This window comes from Terrapene carolina, unplaced genomic scaffold, assembly GCF_002925995.2.
Source record: "Terrapene carolina triunguis isolate 2854851 unplaced genomic scaffold, T_m_triunguis-2.0 Scaffold120, whole genome shotgun sequence".
Lineage (NCBI taxonomy): Eukaryota > Metazoa > Chordata > Testudines > Emydidae > Terrapene > Terrapene triunguis.
In genome coordinates, this window is record NW_020664471.1 from 1,173,886 (window position 1) to 1,199,981 (window position 26,096).

General features: G+C 44.4%; 1 protein-coding gene across 2 annotated transcripts in view; it reads left to right on the forward strand.

Annotated features, from left to right (window-relative positions):
- Nucleotides 1–26,096, forward strand: part of LPGAT1 (lysophosphatidylglycerol acyltransferase 1) — a 155,963-nt gene that overhangs the window by 31,692 nt on the left and 98,175 nt on the right. For both annotated transcript variants that reach the window (XM_026652544.2, XM_026652545.2), the window contains one exon: nucleotides 18,616–18,734. In XM_026652544.2, coding sequence (XP_026508329.1) covers nucleotides 18,616–18,734 — 119 coding nt within the window. The remainder of the gene's footprint in view (nucleotides 1–18,615; nucleotides 18,735–26,096) is intronic.

Sequence of the window (26,096 nt, forward strand, 5' to 3'; positions counted from 1 at the left end):
TTTCTCCTCCGCCATCTGTGCTGGAAGCAATAAGAATGCTGGGAAGACAAAGACTTGAACTGAGGAGACTGGTCCCAGGCTTAAAGGGAAAGCCTGTGTATTAAGGACTGTAACCTGCCTGCAACATCCAGTGGGGTGAGAGAAATTGCTTCGTCCAAATACTGCTTAGTCTAAAAAGGTTCAGGATTTAGACATACTTACCTTTTATTTTCTTCTGGAACGCTCTCTGACCTTTTGTGCCTACCACTTATAATCACTTAAAATCTATCTGTAATCAGTAAACTTATTTTAATGTTTTATCGTTACTGCTGAGTTTGTCTGAAGAGTTTGGGAAATCTGCTCAGATTACAAAGGTTGGTGCATGTCCACTTTCCTTTGACAAAGTGGTGAACCAATTAATAAACTTGCATTGCTCAAGAAAGGGTCTGGAGCAGTGCAAGATGGTGTATTCCTGGGGTCCAAGGCTGGGGGCGTGGGAGATTTGCTGGTGCCTTTCTCTGTGAGATTCGTGAGTGCTCATACAATTTAGCTTGGTGTGGGGCTCCATATGCTGTTGTACTAAGTGATAACAGTGCCCAGAGGGATTTGCTGCTTGTCACTAGTAAAGCATTGTGAGAGAGTTAAGGGGACACAGCACTACCCCAATTCCAGGGTGTACCCTGGAGATCCCGTCGCAACCACCCAAGGCAGTGGTGGAGTAATTTTAAGACTGACTGACTTTATAAACTCCACCAATGGAGGTGAAGGGAAGCTATACCTAGGAGTAATGGGATGAAAATAGAAAGAAAATTTAAGTTGAATATCTGGTGTGACAAAGTTCCTCCTCTATCTTGGTGGGTCCTGCGCTTATTGGCGGATTTTCTTGTCTCAGAGATTCACCATGTGGGTTGGGGAACAGCCCAGAGACCTTCCCCTCTGGAAGAACCCACAGTCCAGGTCAATTGGGAGGTTTGGGGGGAACCCGGGCCCGCCCTCTACTCCGGGTTCCAGCCCAGGGCCCTGTGGACTGCAGCTGTCTATAGTGCCTCCTGTAACAGCTGCATGACAGCTACAACTCCCTGGGCTACTTCCCCATGGCCTCCTCCAAACACCTTCCTTATTCTCACCACAGGACCTTCCTCCTGGTGTCTGATAACGCTTGTGCTCCTCAGTCTTCCAGCAGCACACCCTCTCAGCTCCTTGCGCCTCTTGCTCCCAGTTCCTCACACTCACACCACAAACTGAAGTGAGCTCCTTTTTAAAACCCAGGTGCCCTGATTAGCCTGCCTTAATTGATTCTAGCAGCTTCTTAATTGGCTCCAGGTCCTAATTAGCCTGCCCAGGGCCGGCTTTAGCAGGTGCGGGGCCCAACGCCGGGACGCGAATTGTCTCGCACACCCCCCCACCCCAACTCCGCCCCGGCCCGCCCCGACTCCGCCCCCTCCCTGCCCCATTGGATCCCTCCCCAAATCCCCGCCCTGGCCCCACCCCCTGCCTCACCCCCTCACTGCCCCATTGGATCCCTCCCCAAATCCCCGCCCTGGCCCCGCCTCTTCCCCAAGCACGCCTCATTCCTCCTCCTAACCCCTCCCTCCCAGGCTTGCGCTGATCAACTGTATGGCGGCGCAAGCGCTGGAGGGAGGGGGGAGAAGCAGGACGCAGCTTGCTTTTTTTTCCGCTCCGCCGGCAGCCCCGGACGTTGCGGGGCCCTCTTAGGCGCGGGGCCCCATTCCGGGGAATTGGCCGAATCGGCTTAAAGCCGGCCCTGAGCCTGCCTGCCTTAACTGGTTCTAGCAGGTTCCTGATTACTCTAGTGCAGCCCCTGCTCTGGTCACTCAGGGAACAGAAAACTACTCATCCAGTGACCAGTATATTTGCCCTCTACCAGACTCCTGTACCCCACTGGTCTGGGTCTGTAACACCGGAAAATGAGATGTTTAAGGGTATGGAGTAGTCTTCCTGGGGAAGTGATGGAAGCTCAGTGGGACATCTTAAAATCAAACTTGATTTAAGTCATTAAGAAGATGTATAGTGGTAAACATGCCTTCATTGCTGAAGAGACTGTCTCTCTCTTCTGTGATTCTATGAAGATAGAGACTTAATAGGGTATTGAGGGAGGGAGGGAAAATTTAACCAATAGTGTAATTTAGAGTTGTTGCAATAATACTGAATTGAGTTAATCATAAACATGTTCTTTAGTAGTTGAATCTTTGCTTTGTATGACATGTCCTTAGACTTTTATGAAGTGTTTGTAGTTGTGTTGATCCCAGGATATCTGAGAGACAAGGTGGGTGAGGAAGTACTTTTTATTGGACTAACTTTGGTGGTGAGAGAGACAAGCTTTTGAGCTTACACAGAGCTCTTCTTCAGGTCTATGTAAGCTCAAAAGCTTGTCTCTCTCACCACCAGAAGTTGGTCCAATAAAGATATTTTGTCATCCACTTTGTCTCTCCAATGTCTCTAGAATGACCTTTTAGGTTGCAGATGCTGGAATGAATAGTAGAGGTACTCACAGTATCTTAAGTTCTTATTAAAAGTTTATATCTAGGGCCCCACCACATTCATGGTCGATTTATGGTCAATTTCACAGCCATAGGATTTGAAATTTGATAAATTTCACATTTTCAGATATTTAAATCTGAAATTTCAGTGTTGTAACCATGGGGGTCCCGACCCATACGGGGATTGTGGTGTGTGTTTGTGTCGCAAACCTGTTGTAGGGGGGGTCATGGAATTGCCACCCTCCCTTCTGTGCTGCCTTCGGGGAGGAGGGTGTTGCAGAGCTATCTGCAGCCAGGAGAGATGCTCTTTCCCTGGAAGGCTGCTCTTGGGTAAGTCCTGTCCCTCTGCAGCCCAGCCAGAGTTAGGATCCCCCTTTGCTGGAGTGCTCCTAGGATCAAGGGGACATCGGATTCCACAGGGAAGGTGAAATTGGTGGGGCCCTAGGTATGTTCTTAGAAGCATAAGTAAAATGGTAAACCTTTTTTAATATGTGAAGCTACATTTTAAAAACCTCACTTCTTGCTCCTCCCTTTCCTCTCAGGAGTATGTTCATTTTCCTTTCAGTCAATGTATGTTTGCCTTGCCTTTAGCTTGACAGTATGTGATGCCTTCTGTGCCATTCGCTAGGAATTCCTGTAACCTCAAAGACAATTGGAGGTTAGGGGTGTGACAGAAGAAGCTGTTGCTTTTCTTTCAGTTAGTATTTTTAATGCCTTCTAATGTGGAAATGTTTTCTTAATTACTGTGGAACACTGATTATTATCTAAAACAGGATATAATCAGGTTATTTCTGTTTTCACAACACGGAACAAGTCTATTAATTTGCACAGACAAATGTACTTTTTAAAATGAACTGTCTGTACCATACATCTACGCATGTGTTTTTACAAGGTCTAGGCATATTATGTAGCCCAAACTGCAGCCAATTGCCTTCCAGAGTTCCTGAAAATACAGATATGTATTTAGAGGTGAGGATGGGGGAGGGTGAATGAGGGTCCAAACTGACCAGGTCTTACACAGTCATTATGGAAACCCTGAAATCAATGAGCTGCTGAGATAGAATATACCCCTGTATTGACACCATATACAGTGTTGTAATAATCTTTGTACAAGATATGTCTTGTAAAGTAACATTCGAAAACTCATAATTTGCTGGTCAGTATTGTCCTGATTAAAATGTGTGGCAACACACAAGATTTCCCTGTATGATGATAACACACCTTCCAAACCCCATGGCCTTGCTCAAACTGAGGTTGGCAAACAGGTCTGTCCTAAACAAAGGAATGTGGGCTTGTCTTAATTTCCATTTAAGCAGTGAACAGAGTAATCAAGCAGGAAGGGAAACAAAGGAAGCTCAAACAGTTGAGGGGGGAAAAAATGCAGCAGGGAACATCTTTCCACGTAGACTTTTTGTCTACTGGTGCCCAGCTAGAAATGTTTTTCAAGAGGGGGACTGAAACTGTAATAAGGGAGGGACAAATACCCTAAGGGATACCCCGCCTCTCCCTGCCAATTGCATTCACTGCACCTGTACTGATAAAGGATGCATTTGTTGGACTCTGGAAGAAGAGTTCCTGACCTCTACAGGGTTTGGTTAGTAAGACTGCTCAAAGCATGTGGTAAGAAATTTTTACTTAAGTCTGATACAGTTTAAGTCAGGTGTTAGTAAAGTCTTTATTTTTCTTGTAACCATTTCTGACTTTTATGTCTCTTAGATTGTAAATGAGTACAAATAATCTCTTTGTAGTTAATAAACTTGTTTTATTATTTTATCTAATCCAGTGTGTTTAAAATTGAAGTGTCTGGGGAAACTCCATTTGGGGTGACAAGTTGTGTGCATGTTGTTCTTTTTTTAAAGAAATAAAGGCTATAATAAAAAAGTGTTGTCCAGGAGGGGGCTGGGCGGTTCAAGACATACATTTCCAGGGGAAAATCTAAGACTGGGGGTGTGTTGGGGGGGTCACTCTGCAGTATACCCAAGGCAGGTGAGAGCCAGAGTGTAACTCGCGTGTGGCTGGCAGGTTACAGTTGCACATAGACACTCAGGCTGTGGCTTGCAGGCTGGAAGGCTGTTTGTGACCATCCCAGGTGGGAGCTACTACAGCAAATCATTGTAAGACACCCAAGATTGCAGGACAGGGGTGACACAGCTGCTCTACAAGCTGGATCGTATCCTGGCATGTCACAGTTGCTTATCAAGCTTATCATTTGTTTTATTTCTAACTAATCTCTGCCACCATTCCCAGAATTTCCTAATTCTGTCTCTCAAAGGCCTCCAATAACAAAGGGCAAATAACTGTTTAACAACTGTATTTCGCTGGTATAGCTGAAACAAGGTTTGACCAGCCACTCTGGATGGTACTAGACTGTATATAATACCTCATTATAATAAAACATAATGTTAGAATTCAGAGAAGAATGTATTAAATTTAGTAATTCATTCAACTTTGGGGTTCTGAGGCTTAGAACAACTTTCTGAGGTCAGAAGGGAAGCAGAGTGTACTTTTTGTTTTATGCTGTTGATTTTTATGGCTGAAAATTTGCACAGGTTATTGAGTGTATTTACAGGATCCTGATAATAAAAAATACACAATACTGCTTTGTTTTCAGTGTTTCCAATCACAACTCTTTTGTTGTTGCAAGTCTTGAAATACTCGTGGTTTTTTTTTGTTTTTTTGTTTTTGTCTTTAAGCACCAACTACTGGATTTGTGTGACTGCATGAGAAATTCACTTAGGCTACGTCTTCACTACCCGCCGATCCGGCGGGTAGCAATCGGTCTATCGGGGATCGACTTACCGCGTCTAGTGAAGACGCGATAAAATCGATCCCTGATGGCTCTACCGTCGACTCCGGAAATCCACCGCGGCAAGAGGCGGTAGCAGAGTCGACGGCGGTGCGGCCGCGGTCGACTTGCCACCGTCCTCACAGCCAGGTAAGTCGACCTAAAATACGCCACTTCAGCTACGCTATTCACGTAGCTGAAGTTGCGTATCTTAGGTCGACCCCCCCGCTGTAGTGTAGACCTAGCCTCAGCTTTAAGTGTCTTAGCCCTCCATGTTTGCAGAGAAAAGCTTGACAGCATGACCTGAATGCACTCTAGAGGTTCAAAATCCAGGAGGCAGATAAATTGAACCCCAAATTTATTAAGTATCTCATAACTCAAGCCAATCGCATGATTTTGTGGTCTAACTCATGATTTTTGAATGTTTGGGGGGGGGCAGCATGTCGCCCTTCCAAAACAGAGAGCCCTCCCCTGAAGGAAGCAGGAGCTTTGAAGATTCTCCTACCCTAGAACTACTTATTGTGGGCTCTGTAACTTTATTTGTGGACTTAGCATAGCAATTTTTGTGATTTGGGTGAGACTGCAGTCAGGAGGGAGAAATGCACTGTATCTGGGTTCCTCTCTGCATGTCTTGTAGTGGCTTCTGGTAGGAGACTTCCCTCATCATCTCCCCCTCTCTTACCTCACCCCCAAAGGGGTGTATGTGTGTGTCGGTTTAAAAATGGTAAACTTAGATGTTTCCTCAGGACTGAAAGGCATCCAAATGCCCATAAAATTATTTATTTTGACTCTAATAGCAGGTGCCAGTGTAGCAGAGCAACTAGCACTATGTCTACACTGCACTCTTGTTGGTAAAATTTTAGTCGCCCCCCCCCACCGATCAACAAAAATTTTACCGATGAAAAGTGCCGGTGTGGACTGTGCTTTGTCGGTGGCAGGTGCGCTCCTGCCAACAAAGTTTCTGCCCCTCATTGGGGTGATTTTACTTTTGTCAGCATGAGAGTTCTCTCCTGCCGACAACGAGCAGCTAAACTGTGTGCCTTACAGTGGCAAGGCTGTAGTGGCACAGCTGTGCCGCTGTAAGCTGTGCAGTGTAGACATGGCCTAATACTGTAGTGAGAAAGAAGGAGTAGAAAATTAAACAAATTTTCAGTTAAAAATAAAAGCAAATATGCAAATGAGTTCATGCATATTGGTTAACGGTGCTATGCCTTAATTCACATAGTTGATCCCTTGCAAACAATGTCTAGATTTCTGAATCTCTTCTCTGAAGAGATATGCCAAAGAGTATAAAATGAATAAACAATCTTTATGCTGGTATGAATTCACTACACGTGAATAGATTGGGTACTTTTCAAAGCTTTTTAATTCTCATTTTCTCTCTCCCTCCCTCTCCAAATGTGTTTAATCATGATTTTATAAAGTTGCAAAGCGTTCTCAGAAATATCAGCTGCTACTCTGGTCGCAGAAACGGAGAGCAAAGCACAATATTTCAGCCATAAATTTGGAAAAAAGGTTTTTTTTTTTTTTTTTATTGCTCTCATGCTAATGGCTCTAAACAGAGTTGTTAATAGAAAGCTCAGTAATCTGCAGGATTTTGAGAAAATGTAGTCTAATTTTGGACGGTGCTGATGAAAGTGCTTTTACTGATGCTAAGGACATGGATGAATATTGACCCTTTTTGCCTTATGAATCTCAGATAGATTTGCTTCTCTCTTTCTTATACTTAATTCTTTTCTTACTGGCATGCTGTCTTTGAAGCTTCATTCTTTCTCTTGAGGATCACTTCCCTACAGTTGTATGTACTAGTTGTTCTTGCAAACTCTGATCCAAAACTGTGAGATCCAAAATCTGAATTTGGAGCTCTGGGGTCCTGTACATGGGGGCTCAACTACCCTTCCACTCCCTGATATGGCCCTTCCAGGCCAGAATTGAGGTAGCTGTAGGTTAAGCTTTTTCCACTTCTAACCATGTTGTTTGTGTGTATTTTTTGTGGGTAGAAGATTTCAATATCCAAAAGTCTTAATCTGGCAAGTTTCATCAGCGCTAAATTCACCATGAGTTTAAAATTGCTATCTGTAAATTAGTATAATGAAATCTCATTTAACTGAAACAGGGCCAGGTCCCCACTTATTGCTGACATAATTAGGTTTCAGATAATAATGGCATAATGCTCGGGAGAAGGAGCAGCAGAGAGGCCTCAAAAGCTGCCTGAAGCTCAGTGCTTATGGGTAAGGCTATGATTTTATCACTGAGCTTGTGGAAATCATGGAATCCATAACTTCCGAAGTTCTCCATGACTTTAGCCCACAGGCGGTGGGGGTATCCTGCAGTTCGCAGGCCATCCCGGGTGGCAGGCGGGGACCCCTGGGGAGTGATGGTCCCCGGAGCTCCCAGCCATGCCCCCGCAACTGCCTAGTGATGCCCCATTTTGTGATGGATATTTTTAGTAAAAGTCAGGGACTGGTCACTGGCTTCCATGACTTTCATTAAAAATATCAATGAAAAAAATCTTAGCCTTATGGATGTAGGGGCTTGATCCGGCCTCCATTCAAATAAGTAGGAAAATTTCCCATAGACTTGAATGGTGCAGGATCAAGCCCTTGGAACAGAGTTTCTGGGCACTTTCTCCCATCCCCTTTGTCCCAAGTATGTACGCCTTCGGGAATCTCTCTCCTAAGCTGGCTGTTCATAAGCAGGGGAGCCAGCCAGATGGCTTTGGAGTCTATGCTTGAGGTTGGTGAAACTCTATGCACAGATTTCAAAACTTGATGGTACTCTGTAACCTGAAGGTGGCAGGTATGTCCTTAAAATATCTGGATAATTGAGGTTACTCTGCATACTTATAACTTTAAAAAAAAAAATTACTCCAGTATCTTTTGCTGTTCGTTCTTGTGAGTCATTCAGTCCCGTGGGCCATGGTTTACGTACCCCTGCTTTAGGACTGTGGTTCTCAAACTTTAACAACCCAAGGACCCCCATTTTGATTTATAATTTTTCCCAGACCCCCAGACCCACCCGCTCAGGCCCCGTCCCACCTCTTCCTGCCTCTGCTCCCCCCCTGCCCCTTCTCTTTCCCGCCTTTTTGCCACCTCCCCCGAGCACGGCCCCTCCCCACTCCGGCCCCTCCCTCTCTCCCTCCTAGTGCCTTCAGCATGCCGCTGCGTTCAGATAGCACTGGGAGGGAGGGGGGGAGTTGAGCAGCAGGGCCGGTGGCCCTGGACATGATTCAGCCGCCTCCCCCGAGCGCTCCCTCCCAGCGCTCCTGCACGCCACTGAACAGCTGTTCCCCAGCATGCAGGAGGCACTGGGAGGGAGGGGGAGGAGTTGATCAGCGGGGACCGCAGACCCCCTGGAGTATTGTGGACCCCAGTTTGAGAAACACTGCTTTAGGAGAAGAGATGCATCTTATCACTGTACATGTACTCTACAGTGTAACACTGCCATAAGCCACTTCAGATTCTATGTGCATTGTCCTAGCTTTTAATTCCCACTGAAATAGAACTGTTCAGATACAGTGAAGTATTTGGAACATTGAGTACATGAGACGTTCCAAGTATGTTCCTGTTTTTGTTGGGATTAGGTATTCGTATACTTTTTCCTAGGCAAAAAAACATTTCCCCAAAATTCCCGGTCTCTTCAGTAGAGAAAAGCCAGGTTCCCTGTACCATCTCACCTCCCTCAGGTTTCTTCAGGGTATGGCAAGTCACAGACTCAAAGGCCATAGTCAGCAGATATTGTTCAGATGGTTGCACAAAATTTCTTTCTCTTTTTTGCCTAATGGTGTACATCATTCTTGATGTTCTTCAAATTCTTGCCTCCCAGGACTAGCTGTCTTTCTGATAGCACCGAGGAAAGGAGACTGGCTGTATGGTCATAGGTTTACTAGTAGTTGGCATTGCAGGAGATTGCTCTGAAGTCTTTGGCCTGTAGCTTTGTATAGGTAGTGAAACTCGAATTGTGAAACGTGGCAGATGGAAGTCCAAGTATACAGAAATATGTAGTAAACTAAGATTGCCCAAAGGCAGGAGGAAAAAATGAGACCGCTTTTTAGCTTTGTCGTCATCTTGTTTAATAACCAGATAAATCAGCACTGAAGAAGTCCAGGCATTTGAAAAGTAAAACTTTTCTTTTGAAACAAGAATAACGGACAGTTACGCATGCAGATAAAATAAGCTTGATGTGTACAGGTGGGAGGTTCTCTTCCTTTTAATTATGTCAGTTGAGTTTTAATTGCCAGGGGCAGCTGGCATATTGGTAAAGGTATGCAAGTTTCCTGCTCCCTCTTGTGTTATCTGTCCCTCATTGTGCTGAACTGGTATTTGCAGAAACATGACTTATTTCTGGAGCTGCTAAATTCAGAATCACTGTGATATGCCATGTGCCTTGGCAATGGGAGGCAATTAGGAGAGGAGCATTTGCTGCTGTTCAGGAGCCCCAAGTGACACATGTTTGTCACTGAACTGTTGCCTTTCCATGGTGAAGAACAGCAGTGTCCCCTTGTTTTGTTGCCACACACCTGGTGATTGAGCTGTGTTTTTCCACTCGCAGAAGTGAATGCAATCCCACAACATCCCTTAAAGAAAAATGCACTCATTTTCCTTGTCCTAACAGTCTGAAAATTTACAAGGGCGGGAGTGCCTGCCATGATAGGACTATGTATGTATTTACACTGAAGTTTAAAGGGACACACCATGAACTTGAAATTAGACTTTTTAAAAAAAAAGTTAGAAGTAGCATCAGTACCACACCTGCCTCATTGATTGGTGTCCCTGCCAATTTTATGGGGGTTTACCATTATATTTTCCTTTTAAAAAAAAATTGCAAAAACAAACTCACCTGGTGCTGCATGCAAGACCCATGTGAACAACTGTGGAGTCTGTCTAAAGTATAGCCAATTGGTTGACTGTCCTTGTAATTCAATAATAAAAATATTTTTGAAACCAGATAACCAAGCTTAGCCAATTTATTGTCTAAAGATCAAGTAGTACAATATGAAAAGGAGGCATACATACCACTCCTCCCAAGAAGTACTTCTCATGCAGTGTGTGGTTCAGCTTGCACGGAAGGTCTGCTCCTCTATAGGCATTCAGAACGAGCCATATTGATGCATTTCCCAAAAATAAATAAATAAATATTGCAACTTTTTGAACAGTGGAAATGACTGCAGTTTAAAAAATTGACATTTGGCAAGGAAATGGCCCTTGTTGGGCAATCCCCTTTTTGAGCAATCTGGTGAAAAATTGGTTTGACACTGTAAGAGTTAGGTGCCTGTGAAAAATGCACTTTACATGTGCATAATGTATTTTTTGGGGGAGGGAGCGGGGCCAGACTTCGGAAGCACAGCTTATTCATTGGTAAGTTGTCAATTTAGCTGCATAGTGAAAGCATACTGAAATTATGCTTTCATAAAGGATCACATACTATGGTATTTCTCATGTGAAACTTAAAATCATCATATTTTCCCTATAACCTCAGATATATGGATAGTTTCTCTCAGTACTGTGTGTTAGTTTGTCTATATAGGTACATGATAGATGAACTGTAAACTGATTCCGGGTTCAGGTAATCTGCTCCAAGTACGATTCAGTTTATAACTTTTAAGGATTAATTCAGGGAAAGACAAAATGAGAGAGAGAGAGAGAGAGAGAGAGAATTTGCAAATGGTCAAGGAGCCAGTTAGGGATAGGTAGAATCTTCCACGTTGTGTGTTAAGCAAATAGAGGAGGATCTGTTGCTTCTCTCACTGTCGACAGAGAGGGCAGGAGGATGTTATATGGTGCCAGAAATCTTTCTCCTAATGTCAGTTGTCTGATTAGTTGAGTTGGGGTCCAGATGTAGAATTTAACTTTTTGTATGTAAGACTCAATTCAACAATATATTGTAGCTGTCAGATATGGCCAAAAGCTCTGTAAGTCTCCTGAATTCTGAGTGCAGTGCTATCTGGATTTCTGAGGATTCACAGATTCCAAGACCAGAAGGGACCATTGTGGTGATTTATTCTGACTTCCTGTATAACACAGGCCATAGAACTTCCCCAAAATAATTCCTAGAGGGTATCTTTTAGAAAAACATCTAATCTTGATTTTAAAAATTGACAGTGATGGAGAGTCCACCACGACCCTTGGTAAACTGTTCCAATAGTTCATATCCCTCAGTATTAAAAAATATACACCTTATTTCCACTCTGAATTTGTCTAGCTTCGACTACAGCCACTGGACCATGTTCTACCTTTCTTTGCTGGATTGAAGAGCCCATTATCAAATATTTGTTCCCCATATAGGTTTTTGACTGCAATCAAGTAAGATTGAGCTCCTTGAGTCTATCTCTGTAAGACATGTTTTCTAATCCTTTAATCGTTTTCAAGACTGTACCAAAACCCTCTCCAATTTATCAACATCATTCTTGAATTGTTGGCACCAGAACTGGATACAGTATTACAGCAGCAGTCACACCAGTGCCAAATACAGAGGTAATATAACCTCTCTACCCCGACTCTAGATTCCCCTGTTCATACATCCAAGGATCACGTTAGCCCTTTTGGTGACAACATTGCACTCGAAAGCTCATGTCCAGCTTGTTTATCCACCATAACCCCCAAATCTTTTCAGGGTCACTGCTTCCAGGGATTGAGTTCCCCATCCTGTAAGTATGGCCTGCATTCTTTGTTCCTAGATGTATATGTTTACATTTAACCATATTAAAATGCATATTGTTTGCATACTGACTGCTTATCAAGCAGTCCAGATGACTTTATATCGGTGACCTTTCCTCTTCATTATTTACCACTCCCCCAATTTTTGTGTCCTCTGCAAACTATCAGTGATTTTTGTTTCCTTCCAAGTCATTGATAAAGTGTTAAACAGCATAGGGCCAAGAGCCAATCTCTGCTGTCCCCCACAAGAATCACACCTGTTTGATGATTCTCTGTTTAAAATTACATTTTGAGATCTGTCACTTAGCCAGCTTTTTATCCATTTCATGTGAGCCATGTTAATTTTACATCGTTCCTGTTTTTAAATTAAAATGTCATGTGGTACCAAGTCAAATGCCTTATAAAAGTCGAAGTATATTACATCAACATTATGACCTTTATCAACCAAAGGAGGAGAAAATAAACTTCAAAAGGTGTCCTTTTGGTAGGGCTTGGAAATCCATGTTATGCACTGAGTACTGCTTCCTGTCTTCAGCGGGTATTGTGTTGCTGTGCTTAGTTCAATTACTATACAGATGATGGATGGGGGAGAGTAATAAGAGTGCAATTTACTGAGACACACGTGTGGTGAGCCCTTTTCTGACTGGCCGAGAGAGCTGTTGCTGATGGCAGTCATGGTGTTAACTTCTGTAGGACAGAGTGATAGAGGTGAACTCTAATATGTCTCTCTCTCTCTCTCTCGTGGTGATGTCAAAAACTGGTATGTTGTCAGCCAAGTAAGAACTTCATGAGGTAGTGAATAAAGCTGCAAAAAAAATCCCCCACCAAACAAAAAACACTTTATCCAGCATTTTCCTTCCGAACGTAATAGAACTTCTTTACTGCTTTCCCTCTCCATGTGGTTCTTGCATCTAAGGGTATGTCTACACTACGAGGGTAATTCGATTTTACTTAAATCGAATATGTGGAATCGATATTGCAAAGTCGAACGTGTGTGTCCACACTAAGGACACACTAAGGACAGTAATTCGACTTCGTGAGTCCACACTAACGGGGCGAGCGTCGATATTGGAAGCGGTGCACTGTGGGCAGCTATCCCACAGTTCCCGCAGTCCCCGCTGCCCATCGGAATTCTGGGTCGAGCCGCCAATGCCTTCTGGGTAAAAAAAATTTGTCGTCATCCGTCCGTCACTAACGCCCTCCCTCCCTCCATGAAAGCGCCGGCGGGAAATCAGTTCGCGCACTTTTCTGGTCAGTGACAGCGCGGACGCCACAGCACTGCGATCATGGATCACGCTGCGACCATCGCTGCACTTGTGGCCGTTCTCAACACCTCGCAGCTTATCATACACCTTTCCCTGAGGCAGATGCAGAGAAATCGGGCGAGGAGGCTACGGCACCGCCGTGAGAGCCTGAAGTCGGAGAGTGGCACAGAGCTGTCAGAAACCACGAGCCCCAGCGCCCAGGACATGACGTTGGCAATGGGGCATGTGGATTTTGTTGAACGGCGATTCTGGGCCCGGGAAACAAGCACGGACTGGTGGGACCGCATAGTGCTTCAGGTCTGGGATGAATCCCAGTGGCTGCGAAACTTTCGCATGCGGAAGGGGACTTTCCTCGAACTTTGTGAGTTGCTGTCCCCTGCCCTGAAGCGCAAGGACACCCGCATGCGAGCAGCCCTCACTGTCCAGAAGCGAGTGGCCATAGCCCTCTGGAAGCTTGCAACGCCGGACAGCTACCGGTCAGTCGCGAACCACTTTGGTGTGGGCAAATCTACCGTGGGGGTTGTTGTCATGCAAGTAGCCAAGGCAATCGTCAAGGTACTGCTCCCAAAGGTAGTGACCCTGGGAAACGCGCAGGTCATCATAGATGGCTTTGCCGCGATGGGATTCCCAAACTGCGGTGGGGCTATAGATGGGACTCACATCCCTATCCTGGGACCGGACCACCAGGCCAGCCAGTACATCAATAGAAAGGGCTACTTTTCAATGGTGCTGCAAGCACTGGTGGACCATCGGGGACGGTTTACAAACATCTACGTCGGATGGCCGGGCAAGGTTCATGACGCTCGCGTGTTCAGGAACTCTGGTCTGTTTAGACGGCTGCAGGAAGGTATTTACTTCCCAGACCACAAAATAACTCTTGGGGATGTGGAGATGCCTACAGTCATCCTCGGGGACCCAGCCTACCCGCTAATGCCCTGGCTCATGAAGCCCTATACTGGCGCCCTGGACACAGAAAAAGAACTGTTCAACTACCGGCTGAGCAAGTGCAGAATGGTGGTGGAGTGTGCTTTTGGCCGTCTCAAAGGGAGATGGAGAAGCTTACTCACTCGCTGTGATCTCAGTGAAACCAATATCCCCATCGTTATTGCAGCTTGCTGTGTGCTCCACAATCTGTGTGAGAGCAAGGGGGAGACCTTTATGGCGGGGTGGGAGCTAGAGGCAAATAGCCTGGCTGCTGATTACGTCCAGCCAGACAGCCGGGCCATTAGAAGATCCCAGCGGGACGCCCTGTGCATCCGGGAGGCTTTGAAAGCTAGGTTCCTGAGTGAGCAGGGCAACCAGTGACTTTTCAGTTTGTGGACAGAAAAGCTGAACCTGCCCCCGTTTCTTTACCCAGTCCATTTTGACTATCCTCTCCAGTTACATACAACCTTCACCCCCTTCCCCTTCCCAAAAAATAAAATCATTTCGATTTTTTAATGAACACCGTTGTCTGTATTGCTGTTTTCGCGGGAATATTTTAAACCGGGGACGCAGACTGTGGCGGGGGGCGGGTTTAGTGTTCTGATGCAAATGATACTTCTAAACTCCCGGAATGACAGGCTCCGCACTGGTGGACTGGTTATTTCAATGGAGCCTGCCAGCACTCCTGGGGGGGACTGTGTGTATGTGTCGGCTATGTGACTTTCTGGCAGGGGGGGTAGGGTTACAGATCCCCTGCTGCGTGGATCTGTGAGCCAGGATAAGGACCGCTGCATAAGATCTGTAACTGCCCTCCCCCGCCACAAAGTCACAGAGCAACCCCCCCCCCCCAAAACATGAAAAGCACCTCCCAGACTGACCAGGGTAACCAGTGACTGCACTGTGTATGTGTCCTGATGCTGGACCTGACACCGCCTCTGTACCCTGCTAAAGGTGACTGTCCTGTCCAATTACCAAGCCCCTTCCCCCCCTCCAGACAGACTCTCCCTCAAAAGAACCTGACTGAAACAGTAATGAACAGAAACAAACATTTTATTGCGAACCAGACATGAAACGTGGGGGGTGAAACTTGGACGGGGGCTTGTGTGAGGTGGGTAGGAAAGGACTTATGAAATTTTGGGGAATGTCAGCCTTCTACTGCTAGAGCAGTCTGCAGGGGTTGATTGAAAGTTTTAACGGCCCTTGCCGCCCCTCCTTCTTTGGACTTTGGGTGAGGGTGGTGTGGGACTTGGTGGCGGGTGAGGGCGGTTACAGATAGACTGCAGCGGGGCTCTGTCCTCCTGCCTCCGGTCTTGCAGAACATCCACAAGGCGCCGGAGCGTGTCCGTTTGCTCCCTCATTAGTCCAAGCAGCTTTTCAGTAGCCTGTTGGTCCTCCTGACGCCACCTCTCCTCCCGTTCCATGACTGCTCGGTGCATTTGTGACAAGTTCTCCCTCCACTGTGTCTGCTGGGCTGCCTGGGCTCGGGAGCAGCCCATTAGTTCTGTGAACATGTCTTCACGCGTCTTCTTCTTCCTCCGCCTAATCTGCGCTAGCCTCTGGGAGTGTGCTGACAGGCTGGGTTGGGAGACAGTCGCAGATGTGTCTGTGTGAATTTTAAAAAGGGAGTGAATTCCTGAGACAGATAAATGAAATTGTATACAAAGAACCTAGTCTTTCTCTGTGAACAAGACCATGCACTGAACCTCTCACATGCGCACTCAGGACAAGGTCGAATTTTCGGCCGTCGCCTTCAGTGCCTGTGGACTTGCGGAGGTCTTGGAGTGTTCAGAGAACTGTGGCTGGAGACCTGAACTTCTGGAGCGGGCAATAATGGTAAGCCGCAGACTTGTGGCTGCTTAAAACTCCAGCAGTAGCACTGGCCTCCTTTCACATTGAAAGCAATGCCAGTCTCTGCTGCCAGCAATCAGGACAGCATCAACTCTGCCCCTGTCCCACCCCCTCGCGGCTGTCCCAGGGAAAGATCCCTGTATGCTGCCCCTCTCCCTCCACCGCGTGGCTGTAAAGCAGTCCCAATACTAACAGTCCCCTCCCTAATTCAAAGCAGGGCGTCATGAGCGACATCACCCTCCTGAGGATCCCGGACACCCAGAGAGAACGCATGCTGCGGGAAAGCATGCAGAAACCGGGGCCGTATGCCGCCATGCTATGTCGGGCCATGATCCCCGAGTACCTGATTGTGGCATGGAGGGGACATGTCTGCTACCACGGAGGGCCCACTAAGATCGCCCTACCCCGGAACCTGATCAACAGGCTTGAGCTCTACCTCCACGAGACCTACGAGGAGTTCTCCTACGAGGATTTCTCGTCGATCCCCGGCCACATTGACCGGATTTTCGCGTAGGTGCACTGAGACTTTGGAGTGGAGCGTCTTGGGCCTGGGAATCATGTAGTAACGGACATTGTGAAATTTTTTTAAAATACTTGGGACTAAATTGAGAAGAGCCTAAGACAGAGAAATCATGCAAAACCCATTTGTTACCTTTGTAAATATTCCTGTTTTGTACCTGATTATTTTTTTACTAGTTTACAGCACTTTTATAAATATACATTGTTAATAGTATAAATATTACCGTTCTGTTTTAAATAAATGTTTACATGTTTACAGCACTTACTGCTTGATCCGTCCCCTGATTCTGTGTCCGGGGTAAGGGATGGGGACGGTTGGTAGGGGATCTCGGTAAGGGTGATGAAGAGCTCCTGGCTGTCGGGGAAATCAGCGGTGCCAGCGCTGTCGACTGCCTCGTCCTCCTCATCTCCTTCTTCATCTTCCCCGTCCGCTGTCATGTCCGACATGATCCCATCCTCGGAGTCCACGGTCAGGGGTGGGGTAGTGGTGGCGGCCGCTCCCAGGATGGAATGCAGTGCCTCGTAGAAACGGGATGTGTGGGGCTGGGATCCGGATCGTCCGTTAGCCTCTTTGGTTTTTTGGTAGCCTTGTCTCAGCTCCTTGATTTTCACGCGGCACTGCGTTGCATCCCGGCTGTAGCCTCTCTCTGCCATGGCTTTGGAGATCTTCTCGTAGATCTTAGCATTCCTTCTTTTGGAGCGCAGCTCTGAAAGCACGGACTCATCGCCCCACACTGCGATGAGATCCAAGACTTCCCGATCAGTCCATGCTGGGGCCCTCTTTCTATTGGATTGCACGGCCATCTCTGCTGGAGAGCTCTGCATAGTTGCCACTGCTGCTGAGCTCCCCTCGATGTCCAAAGAGGAACTGAGATTCAAACTGCCCAGACAGGAAAATGAAAATGAATTCAAATTTTCCCGGGGGTGTGGCTGGTCAGAGCATCCGAGCTCGGACTGCTGTCCAGAGCGTCAACAGAGTGGTGCACTGTGGGATAGCTCCCGGAGCTATTACCGTCGATTTCCATCCACACCTAGCCTAATTCGATATGGCCATGTCGAATTTAGCGCTACTCCTCTCGTTGGGGAGGATTACAGAAATCGATTTAAAGAGAGCTTTATGTCGAACTAAATGGCTTCCTGGTGTGGACGGGTGCAGGGTTAATTCGATATAACGGCGCTAAAGTCGACATAAAAGCCTAGTGTAGACCAGGCCTAAGTGTCCGGGCTTACAGCTGAGGAGGGATTCTACTCACTCAAGTCTTTCATTGCTCAGGCAACAGGCTTGTGTGTGTTTGTGTTTAAAGGTCTCTCATTTGAGCAAAGTTTTTACCAAAATTTCATCATTTCTGTGCTCCTGTAGGAGATTGTCTCTTTCATTTCTAAGTTTAGTCATATTGTGACCATCAAGTCAAGAATGTTGATGTCTGCCTTCTGACCTGTTCTGGTAGTTTTGCTTGTTCTTGTAAATTTTGAATAGCACAGCTGCTGATTAACATCCTGTCACCACTCTTGCCACACACATTTTTGGTCTCAGCTATACTAAATAATGACTAATGGTTCCTGTTCTTTGAGCAACTCCATTCTCTGAACCCACACTTTCTCTCCTACAAATAATTTTCTTAAGTTTGGAGAAGTTGTAGGTAAGCTTATGTAGCTTAGGATAATTAAGCATGTTAAATTGTCAGGGCTTTTTTGTTTAACCAGAACAGTTTCTTAAGAATAAACATGGAGGTGAAACAAATGTGGAGACTAAAATGTGATGTTTTGGGCCACTTCTGCATCTAATGAGGGGAGACAGCTCAATCTGAAAGATGGGTCAAAAGTTTTATAGTTGGTTTTGAGGGCCCAAATAAAGTCTGGTGATTGATATAAAAAAAAAGAGATTTATTGTGTGTGTATATATGTTCTGGTAGATTATTTCAGTTGTTTTTACAGTGCTTGCTGATTAAAAATTACAAATTGGGTTCCTGTTTTGCTTGGGGAAATGGCATTGCTAATCTAATGATTGTCCAGTGTTATGTGCCAGTTTAAATTGGCATGCAGCATGTAGGTTTCTATTTGTAAGACTTCTAGGAGCTTTAAAAAATTGATCAGATTTAAAGCTTTACTCTTACTTTTTTTTTTTTTCCTTTTAACAGTAGTCGAATGGGGAGATGATGTTAAAGTGGTTTCAGAAGATGAAGCCATGATGTTGGTGAACCATCAAGCAACAGGAGATGTCTGCACGCTAATGATGTGCCTTCAGGATAAAGGCACGGTAGGCTATCACCAGGGAAATGGGCTATTCTCTGTGTATACAGTTGTTGTTGAGGTGTATGTAACAATGAAATTGATAGGCAGTAGATTTAAAACAAAAGAAAGTACTTCACACAATGCACAGTCAACCTGTGGAACTCAATGCCAGGAGAAGTTGTAAAAGCCAAAAGTATAACAGGGTTCAAAAAATAATTAGATAAGTTCATGTAGGACAGGTCCATCACTTGCTGTTCACCAAGATGGTCAGGGATGCAACACCATGCTCAGGGTGTCCTAAAGCCTCTGACTGCCCGTTGCTGGGACTGGACAGCAGGGGATGAATCACTTGATAATTGCCTGTTATGTTCATTCACCTGAAGCATCTACCGTTGGCCACTGTTGGAAGACCGGATACTGGACTATATGGATCATTGGTCTGAACCAGTATGGACATTTTTAGTTTTATATATAAATCTGCCATTAATAATCCCACAACAAAACCCCACCCAACCCTGTATTAGGTTTTGGTTTTTTTATGTGACAGCCAGTAGTTTAGAGCAGATTTGAGATTTTAAATATGGACTTCTTTAGAAGTGAGTTACAAGACAAATATATGTGGCCTAATCTTGGTGAATTGTGAAGAGGCAAGTCTCCTTACAGTTAATGTTGAAGCAAACAGTCAGTCATAAATATGACCACTTTTTTTTTTTCTTTTTCTCTTTCACACCAACACACACAACTTGTTACAACTTTGCCCAAAATAAACCAATACATGTGAAATTTTATAGATATGTTTTTATGCCAGGAGAGATTTTTTTCCCTAAAAGTCTGAAACAAATTGGATGAGGCATTTCAGAGAGATGAGAGTTCAGAAATTGAAAGTTGTCAAAATTGCTTGGCCTCATTCTAAATTAGGCTTAATATTTTGGACTTGGCAAGGACTGGTACCTTTTTAGTAGTTTTAGAAGTTTTGTTGTCATCGCAAAGTTTTCACATACATAATGGTTAAAGCTACGTTTTAGTGATGGGTATTTTTACTAAAAGTCATGGACAGGTCACGGACAGTAAACATAAATTCACGGCTTGTGACCTGTCCATGACTTGTACTATTTACCCATAACTAAAACTTGGGTCGGGGCTCCTGGGTGCTCTGGGGGGGGGGGCAGTCTGGGGGTGTCATGGGTGCTGCGGGGGTGGCTTGGGACCCCCGCTGGTGCTGGGGAGGAAAGGGTGGGCAGCAGTGCGCGACCCTGGCTGGCACTTGGAGGGGGGAAGCACCGGTGGCACATGGACTGGAACCCCAGCTGGTGCTGGAGGGCGCAGTTGGCGGGGCTGGAAGGCTCCCTACCCAGCTCCGCATGTCCCTGCAGCTTCTATGGGGAGGGAAGGCCAGGTGGGCTCCGTGTGCTGCCCCTGCCAAGCTCCGGTTCTGCAACTCCCATTGGCCAGGAACTGCAGACAATGGGAGTTGCAGGGGCGGTGCTTGCAAGCAGGGACAGCGGGCAGAGCTCCCTGGCCACTCTGCCTAGGTCAGGAGTTGCAGGGTCATGTCGGTCGCTTCTGGGGAGCCTTCCCCCGCCTGCCCAGGTAAGCACTGCTCCGCACCCCAAGCCCCCTGGCCAGCCCTGAGCCCCCTCCCACATCCAAGCTGCTGCTTGCCCAGGGGCTGCCAGTGTCACGGAAAGTTACGGAATCAGTGACTTCCATGACAGACACACAGCATTAATTATGGGCTATGTAGAGTTCATAAAAGACCATATGGCTCAGATGTTGGTGACCACAATGTGGGGTGTCCTGTGAGGAAGGAGTAGTATGAGGGGTAAGCAGGAGAGAGTGCCATATGTGGGTAGGCTAGGAAGAAAACAAGATGTACGTAGCAATTTCAAGAGACATCCGCTGTACATTCTCTTCTGTCCCCACGACCCTAATGAAGCTTTCACATTGGAGGGAGGGAGGAGGCACGAGAAACACCTTGCAGTCTTCTCCAAAGTCTCTGCACGCCTTGTACCTTCACAGGAACTCCTGACACTGAGCCGTTCTTATATTCTCTCTCTCCTCCCCCCCCCCCCCCCCAAATAATGTAGGGAAATTCACAAGGATTTAAATTTGATTAAGATGGAGTTAAGATTTTTTTTTTAATATAAATCATATATGTATGTATACACACGTGTATGTATATAAAAATAGGGCTCTCAAGCAATTAAAAAATTAATTGCGCTGTTAAACAATGATAGAATAAAAATTTTTAAAGTATTTTTGGATATTGATTTCAATTACATCACAGAATGCAAAGTATACGGTGCTCACTTTATATTTATTTTTGATTACAAATATTTGCACTGTAAAAACAAGAGTATTTTTCAATTCTCATATTACAAGTACATTACTGCAATCTCTTTAAGATGAAAGTTGAACTTACAAATGTAGAATTATGTACAAAAATAACTTCATTCAAAAACAAAACAATGTAAAACTGTAGAGCCTTCAAGTCCATTCAGTCCTACTTTTTGTTCAGCCAATCACTCAGACAACAAGTGTGTTCACATTTGCGGGAGATAATGCTGCCTGCTTCTTATTTACAATGTCATTGAAAGTGAGAACAGGCCTTCGCATGCCACTGTTGTAGCCGGCATAGCAAGATATTTACGTGCCAGATGCGCTAAAGATTCATATGTCCTTTCATGCTTCAACCACCATTCCAGAGGACATGTCCATGCTGATGACAGGTTCTGCTCGAGAACGATCCAAAGTAGTACGGACCAATGCATGTTCATTTTCATCATTTGAGTCGCATGCCACCAGCAGACGGTTGATTTTCTTTTTTGGTGGTTCGGATTCTGTAGTTTCCACGTCAGAGTGTTGCTCTTTTAAGACTTCTGAAAGCATGCTCCACACCTCATCCCTCTCAGATTTTGGAAGGCACTTCAGATTCTTAAATCTTCGAGTGCTGTAGCTATCTTTAGAAATTTCACATTGGTACCTTCTTTGTGTTTTGTCAGATCTGCAGTGAAAGTGTTCTTAAAATGAACAACCTGTGCTGGGGTCATCATCCAAAACTGCTATAACATGAAATATATGGCAGAATGCGGGTAAAACTGAGCAGGAGACATACAGTTCTCCCCCAAGGAATTAAGTCATAAATTTAATTAACACATTTTTTTAACGAGTGCCATCAGCATGGAAGCGTGTCTTCTGGAATAGTGGCCAAAGCATGAAGGGGCATACAAATGTTTAGTATATCTGGCACGTAAATACCTTGCAATGCCGGCTACAAAAGTATCCTGAGAACTAAGAAGTGGGCAGCATTATCTCCTGCAAATGTGAACACACTTGTTTGTCTTAGCGATTAGCTGAACAAGAAGTAGGACTGAGTGGACTTGTAGGCTCTAAAGTTTTACATTGTTTTGTTTTTGAGTGCAATTATGTAACAAAAAAAATCTACATTTGTAAGTTGCACTTTCACGTTGAAGTGAATGCATTACAGTATTTGTATGAGGTGAACTGAAATACTATTTCTTTTAACATTTTTAGAGTGCAAACATTTGTAATAAAAAATATGAAGTGAGCACTGTACACTTTATTCTATGTTGTAGCTGAAATCCATATATTTGAAAATGTAGAAGAACATCCAAAAATATTTAATAAATTTCAATTGATATTTTATTGTTTAACAGTGCAATTTAAAGCTGCGATTAATCGCAATTAATTTTTTGAGTTAATCGCGTGAGTTAACTGCGATTAATCGACAGTCCTAATATATAACGAGAGAGAATAAAATAATCAGTGACTTAATGGGAAAAGCTTTTCAGAGACTCTTGTCATACTCTGACAACAACAACGTTGCCCTGGATATTCAAAGTTACGATTACATGGTATGCCTTCTCTCTCTCCCTCAGCATTAGAAAATATGGAAATGACCAATCAAGGTTTACAGAATAACTTTAACTCCACCTCTGTGTCACAGGCCAGAAAAAAAGTGAAAAACCAGAGACTACATCATCCACAAACAAAGCACATTTAATTGCACCAGTTACTCTGAAAATTGAGGAAGTGATATATTTGGACTACTTTAATCTTGTTTGTACTCTGCTGTAACATTTAAACTGCATTGTACCTGTCTTTACAATGATAGAGTGAACACTTCCTGCTTTCTTTAAGACTTTTGGGGAATTTTCTAGAAATTTTACATTGCTTCACCAAAGTGACCACATGTAGGGACGTTCATTTGGAATAGTTCCCCAGAGGCACTCTGTAAAAGTGTAAATGTTGTGTCAATATGAGACTAAGCATAGACATGTAACTACAGTATCTGGTTTCAAATCTCGTAAAGATCAGACCAAGACTTACCAGTAGATAGTTTACGTTTGTGAGAAATCACTTAAGTATCCTAGATAACATATAAAGAAAACCAAAGTTACATACATCCAAGTTCTTTGACTCCATAGACATCCTATATAAATAAAATAGATATAATGGGTTAAAGATATCCACAGGTTTCAAACTTCTTTAGGTTCCTATAAAATCTTCCATCAGACTGTCTCTATCTTCTCCACAAGGTGTGATGAGTGCACAGAATGCTACAGAACAGAGGCAGAAATAAAGATTTTTTTAGAAGTTCTTCATTATTTGTTTCCATTCTTTCTGATATTTGTTATTGGTTTTTTTTTTTATTAACCTTAAGTCTGAATTTCCAAGCTTTCTCAAGTCTGTGGGTTTTGAGGAAACTACGGCAAGCTACAATCCTTCACTCTTGGATATGCATAGGTCCAGAGCTTAAGTATTGATTTGCCTTTTTTAGTTTGCATTTAAAAAAAAATGTAAAATCTTAGTATGTGTTGAAATATTGCACGATTCATATAAGTAATTATAATTATTTGGAAAATCAGTCTAGCTTATCCATAATAGAATTGCTAAATCAAATGCTTTTGAATTGCTTAAATAAGATCTCTAATCACTGTGAGAGCACAGGGTGACATTGGTCATTTCTTTTGAGCAGAAATCTGGAACCACTAGAAAGGTAAAACAAATTGATATGGCCAGAAGAAATCATTGCATAACTACTACTATTAAATTGAGCTTAGGTTTTAAATATACCATTGAAATAGTCTTTTTTGTTTTCTCTGGGCTTTGAGAACTTTCATACCATTGCTATTCGTGTGTTAACAAATTGGTGGTGTCCCAAAAAGGTTTTTAGGAATTATTGTTTATTATTATCAATCTAACTATTATAGTGCTTTTCATCAGTACATCTCAAAGCACTTCACAAAGGAGGTAAATATCAGTATCCACATTTCACAGATGAGGAAACTGAGGCACAAAGGTGAAGTGACTTTTCCACGGTCACCCAGCAGACTAGTGGCTGAGCTAGGAATAGAACCCAGGTCTTCTGAGTTCCAATCATTTGTTAAATCAAATAGATTTGGTGGTGAGTAGCCATTCACAACACTTTAAAAAAAGACCTAGAGGAGGTAAATTCAGAATTCTGAACTGTCTGACTCACTGCTGAAGATCAAGTTCTGCACATAGCAAGGGGGGAATGCTGCAGTGCTCTGAAAATTCACCAGCGGATTTCTTTCTTGAGGGGCACATATCAGCAAAATGACAGTGTTTTAGAATTTATGACATACTGGAATGCTTGTTTATAAACAAAATATTCCAAAAACCCATCTATGTTAGCCTTCTCCCATGGAAATAGAAATTAACAGCTAATTAACAGTAACACTTTCTGAAAACATTGTTCCAGATTTGCTTGCATGAATTAGGGAAACATGGGTTTCCAGTGAAGGGAATATCCCCATCAGTTGACATTAAACTTTATTCCATATAGTATAGGGTCTGCAAAGCTTTCTCTTTAAAGACAAGTTTTACAGAGCAGGGTTTCTGCTTGTTGGGAATTGGATCCGAGGTGATCTGTTCAAGTTCACTGTCCTTTTTATATAGTTTTGAGAATTATATAGTTTGAATTGGTGTCAGCTGTGACGCTTGTCGAGATTTCACCGATAGAAGTATATTATCTGTTCAGCCAAGAAGGATAGGTTAAAATGACTCGGTGGTAGTGTTACCAGAGTAGTATCCATAGGTTTGGTTATACTTCCTTGTGTAAAACGAGGATCCCAGAGAGCGCTGTTTGAGAGAGTGCAGTTGGGAAGAGAGACTGCTTTTTACCTTGCACTGCAAGTTTCAAGACTTGCTTTTCCCAGCTTCTCTGTGCAGTTACAACAGCTGCTACAAGATCAAAGTCCATCTAATCAGATTGCATCACTGATTCAAGAGCTGAGTGAGATGAAGTAAGCACTGTGGAATAGGAAGCATCTGGGCTTGTAGTTGTTTATCTTGGGGAAATACTTTTCTTCACACTTCATCCTCATTCCCTCACTTTTAAGTGGGTAGGGTAGGAAGCAAAAAGCAGTGCACCTCCTGAAACTGAATCAGAAAAAATAAATTCCTTGTGTACATGTCAGTGTGGATCCCATTCTGAGTGTGCATGTGTCTCATGCATGTGATATTGGAATCTTTTGAATATTAGTGTCTGCTGGGCCATGAATGCTCGTGTGCCCTCCCACCTAAGGGCATAAAGGGCAGAGCAGCCGTAGCTGTCCCTTGGTTCCTTCTTACAGCCTGTGATCATGACACACAATGAGCAATGTCCACCGCAGTCACAATGCACAGAGCTTCGTAGCTGGACGTTTCTGGCATTCTGAAAGAAGTGAAGTGTAGAAATGAGGATTTGCCCTTCTAGGGCAGACTTACTCAGTGCACACACGGATGACACATCATACTCCCGTGAAGAACTCCCCGGCCACATTCTATTCATTTGGCATCCAGGCCACAGCCCCAAATGGGTGAACCCTCTAAATATCAGGTAATCCAGGCAAAAGATACTTACCTTCAACCATGGTCTTCTAAGTACCCAAGAAGAAGCCATGGTTCTCTTGGAGGCAGCCATCGTCTTCCTCAGTTGCACATCAGCCTTCATCTGCTTCCAGACAACAGGCTTGATGGATGGGTCAAGATCCACGTTTAACCACTCAAGTGCCAGCCCATACCCTACCTTTGGATGCCAGTTTGACTCCTGCCGCCCACCCCCATTTAGGCTTGGACTTCTATAACTGACAGATGGGTGTTGGATGTTGTCTGCCATGGCTAAGTCTTGCAGTTTAGTCCTTTTCCCCACTCCCATTCCCTGTCCCTCTTCAGGGACCTTCAGCTAAGGAAGAAGTAGCTTCTGTGCTTTGCCTAGGAGCTATAGAATGGGTACCTCCTGGAGTAACAGGGAAGATGCTTCTACGGATACTTCCTAGATCTGTATCAGAGGGGTAGCCGTGTTAGTCTGAATCTGTAAAAAGCAACAGAGGGTCCTGTGGCACCTTTAAGACTAACAGAA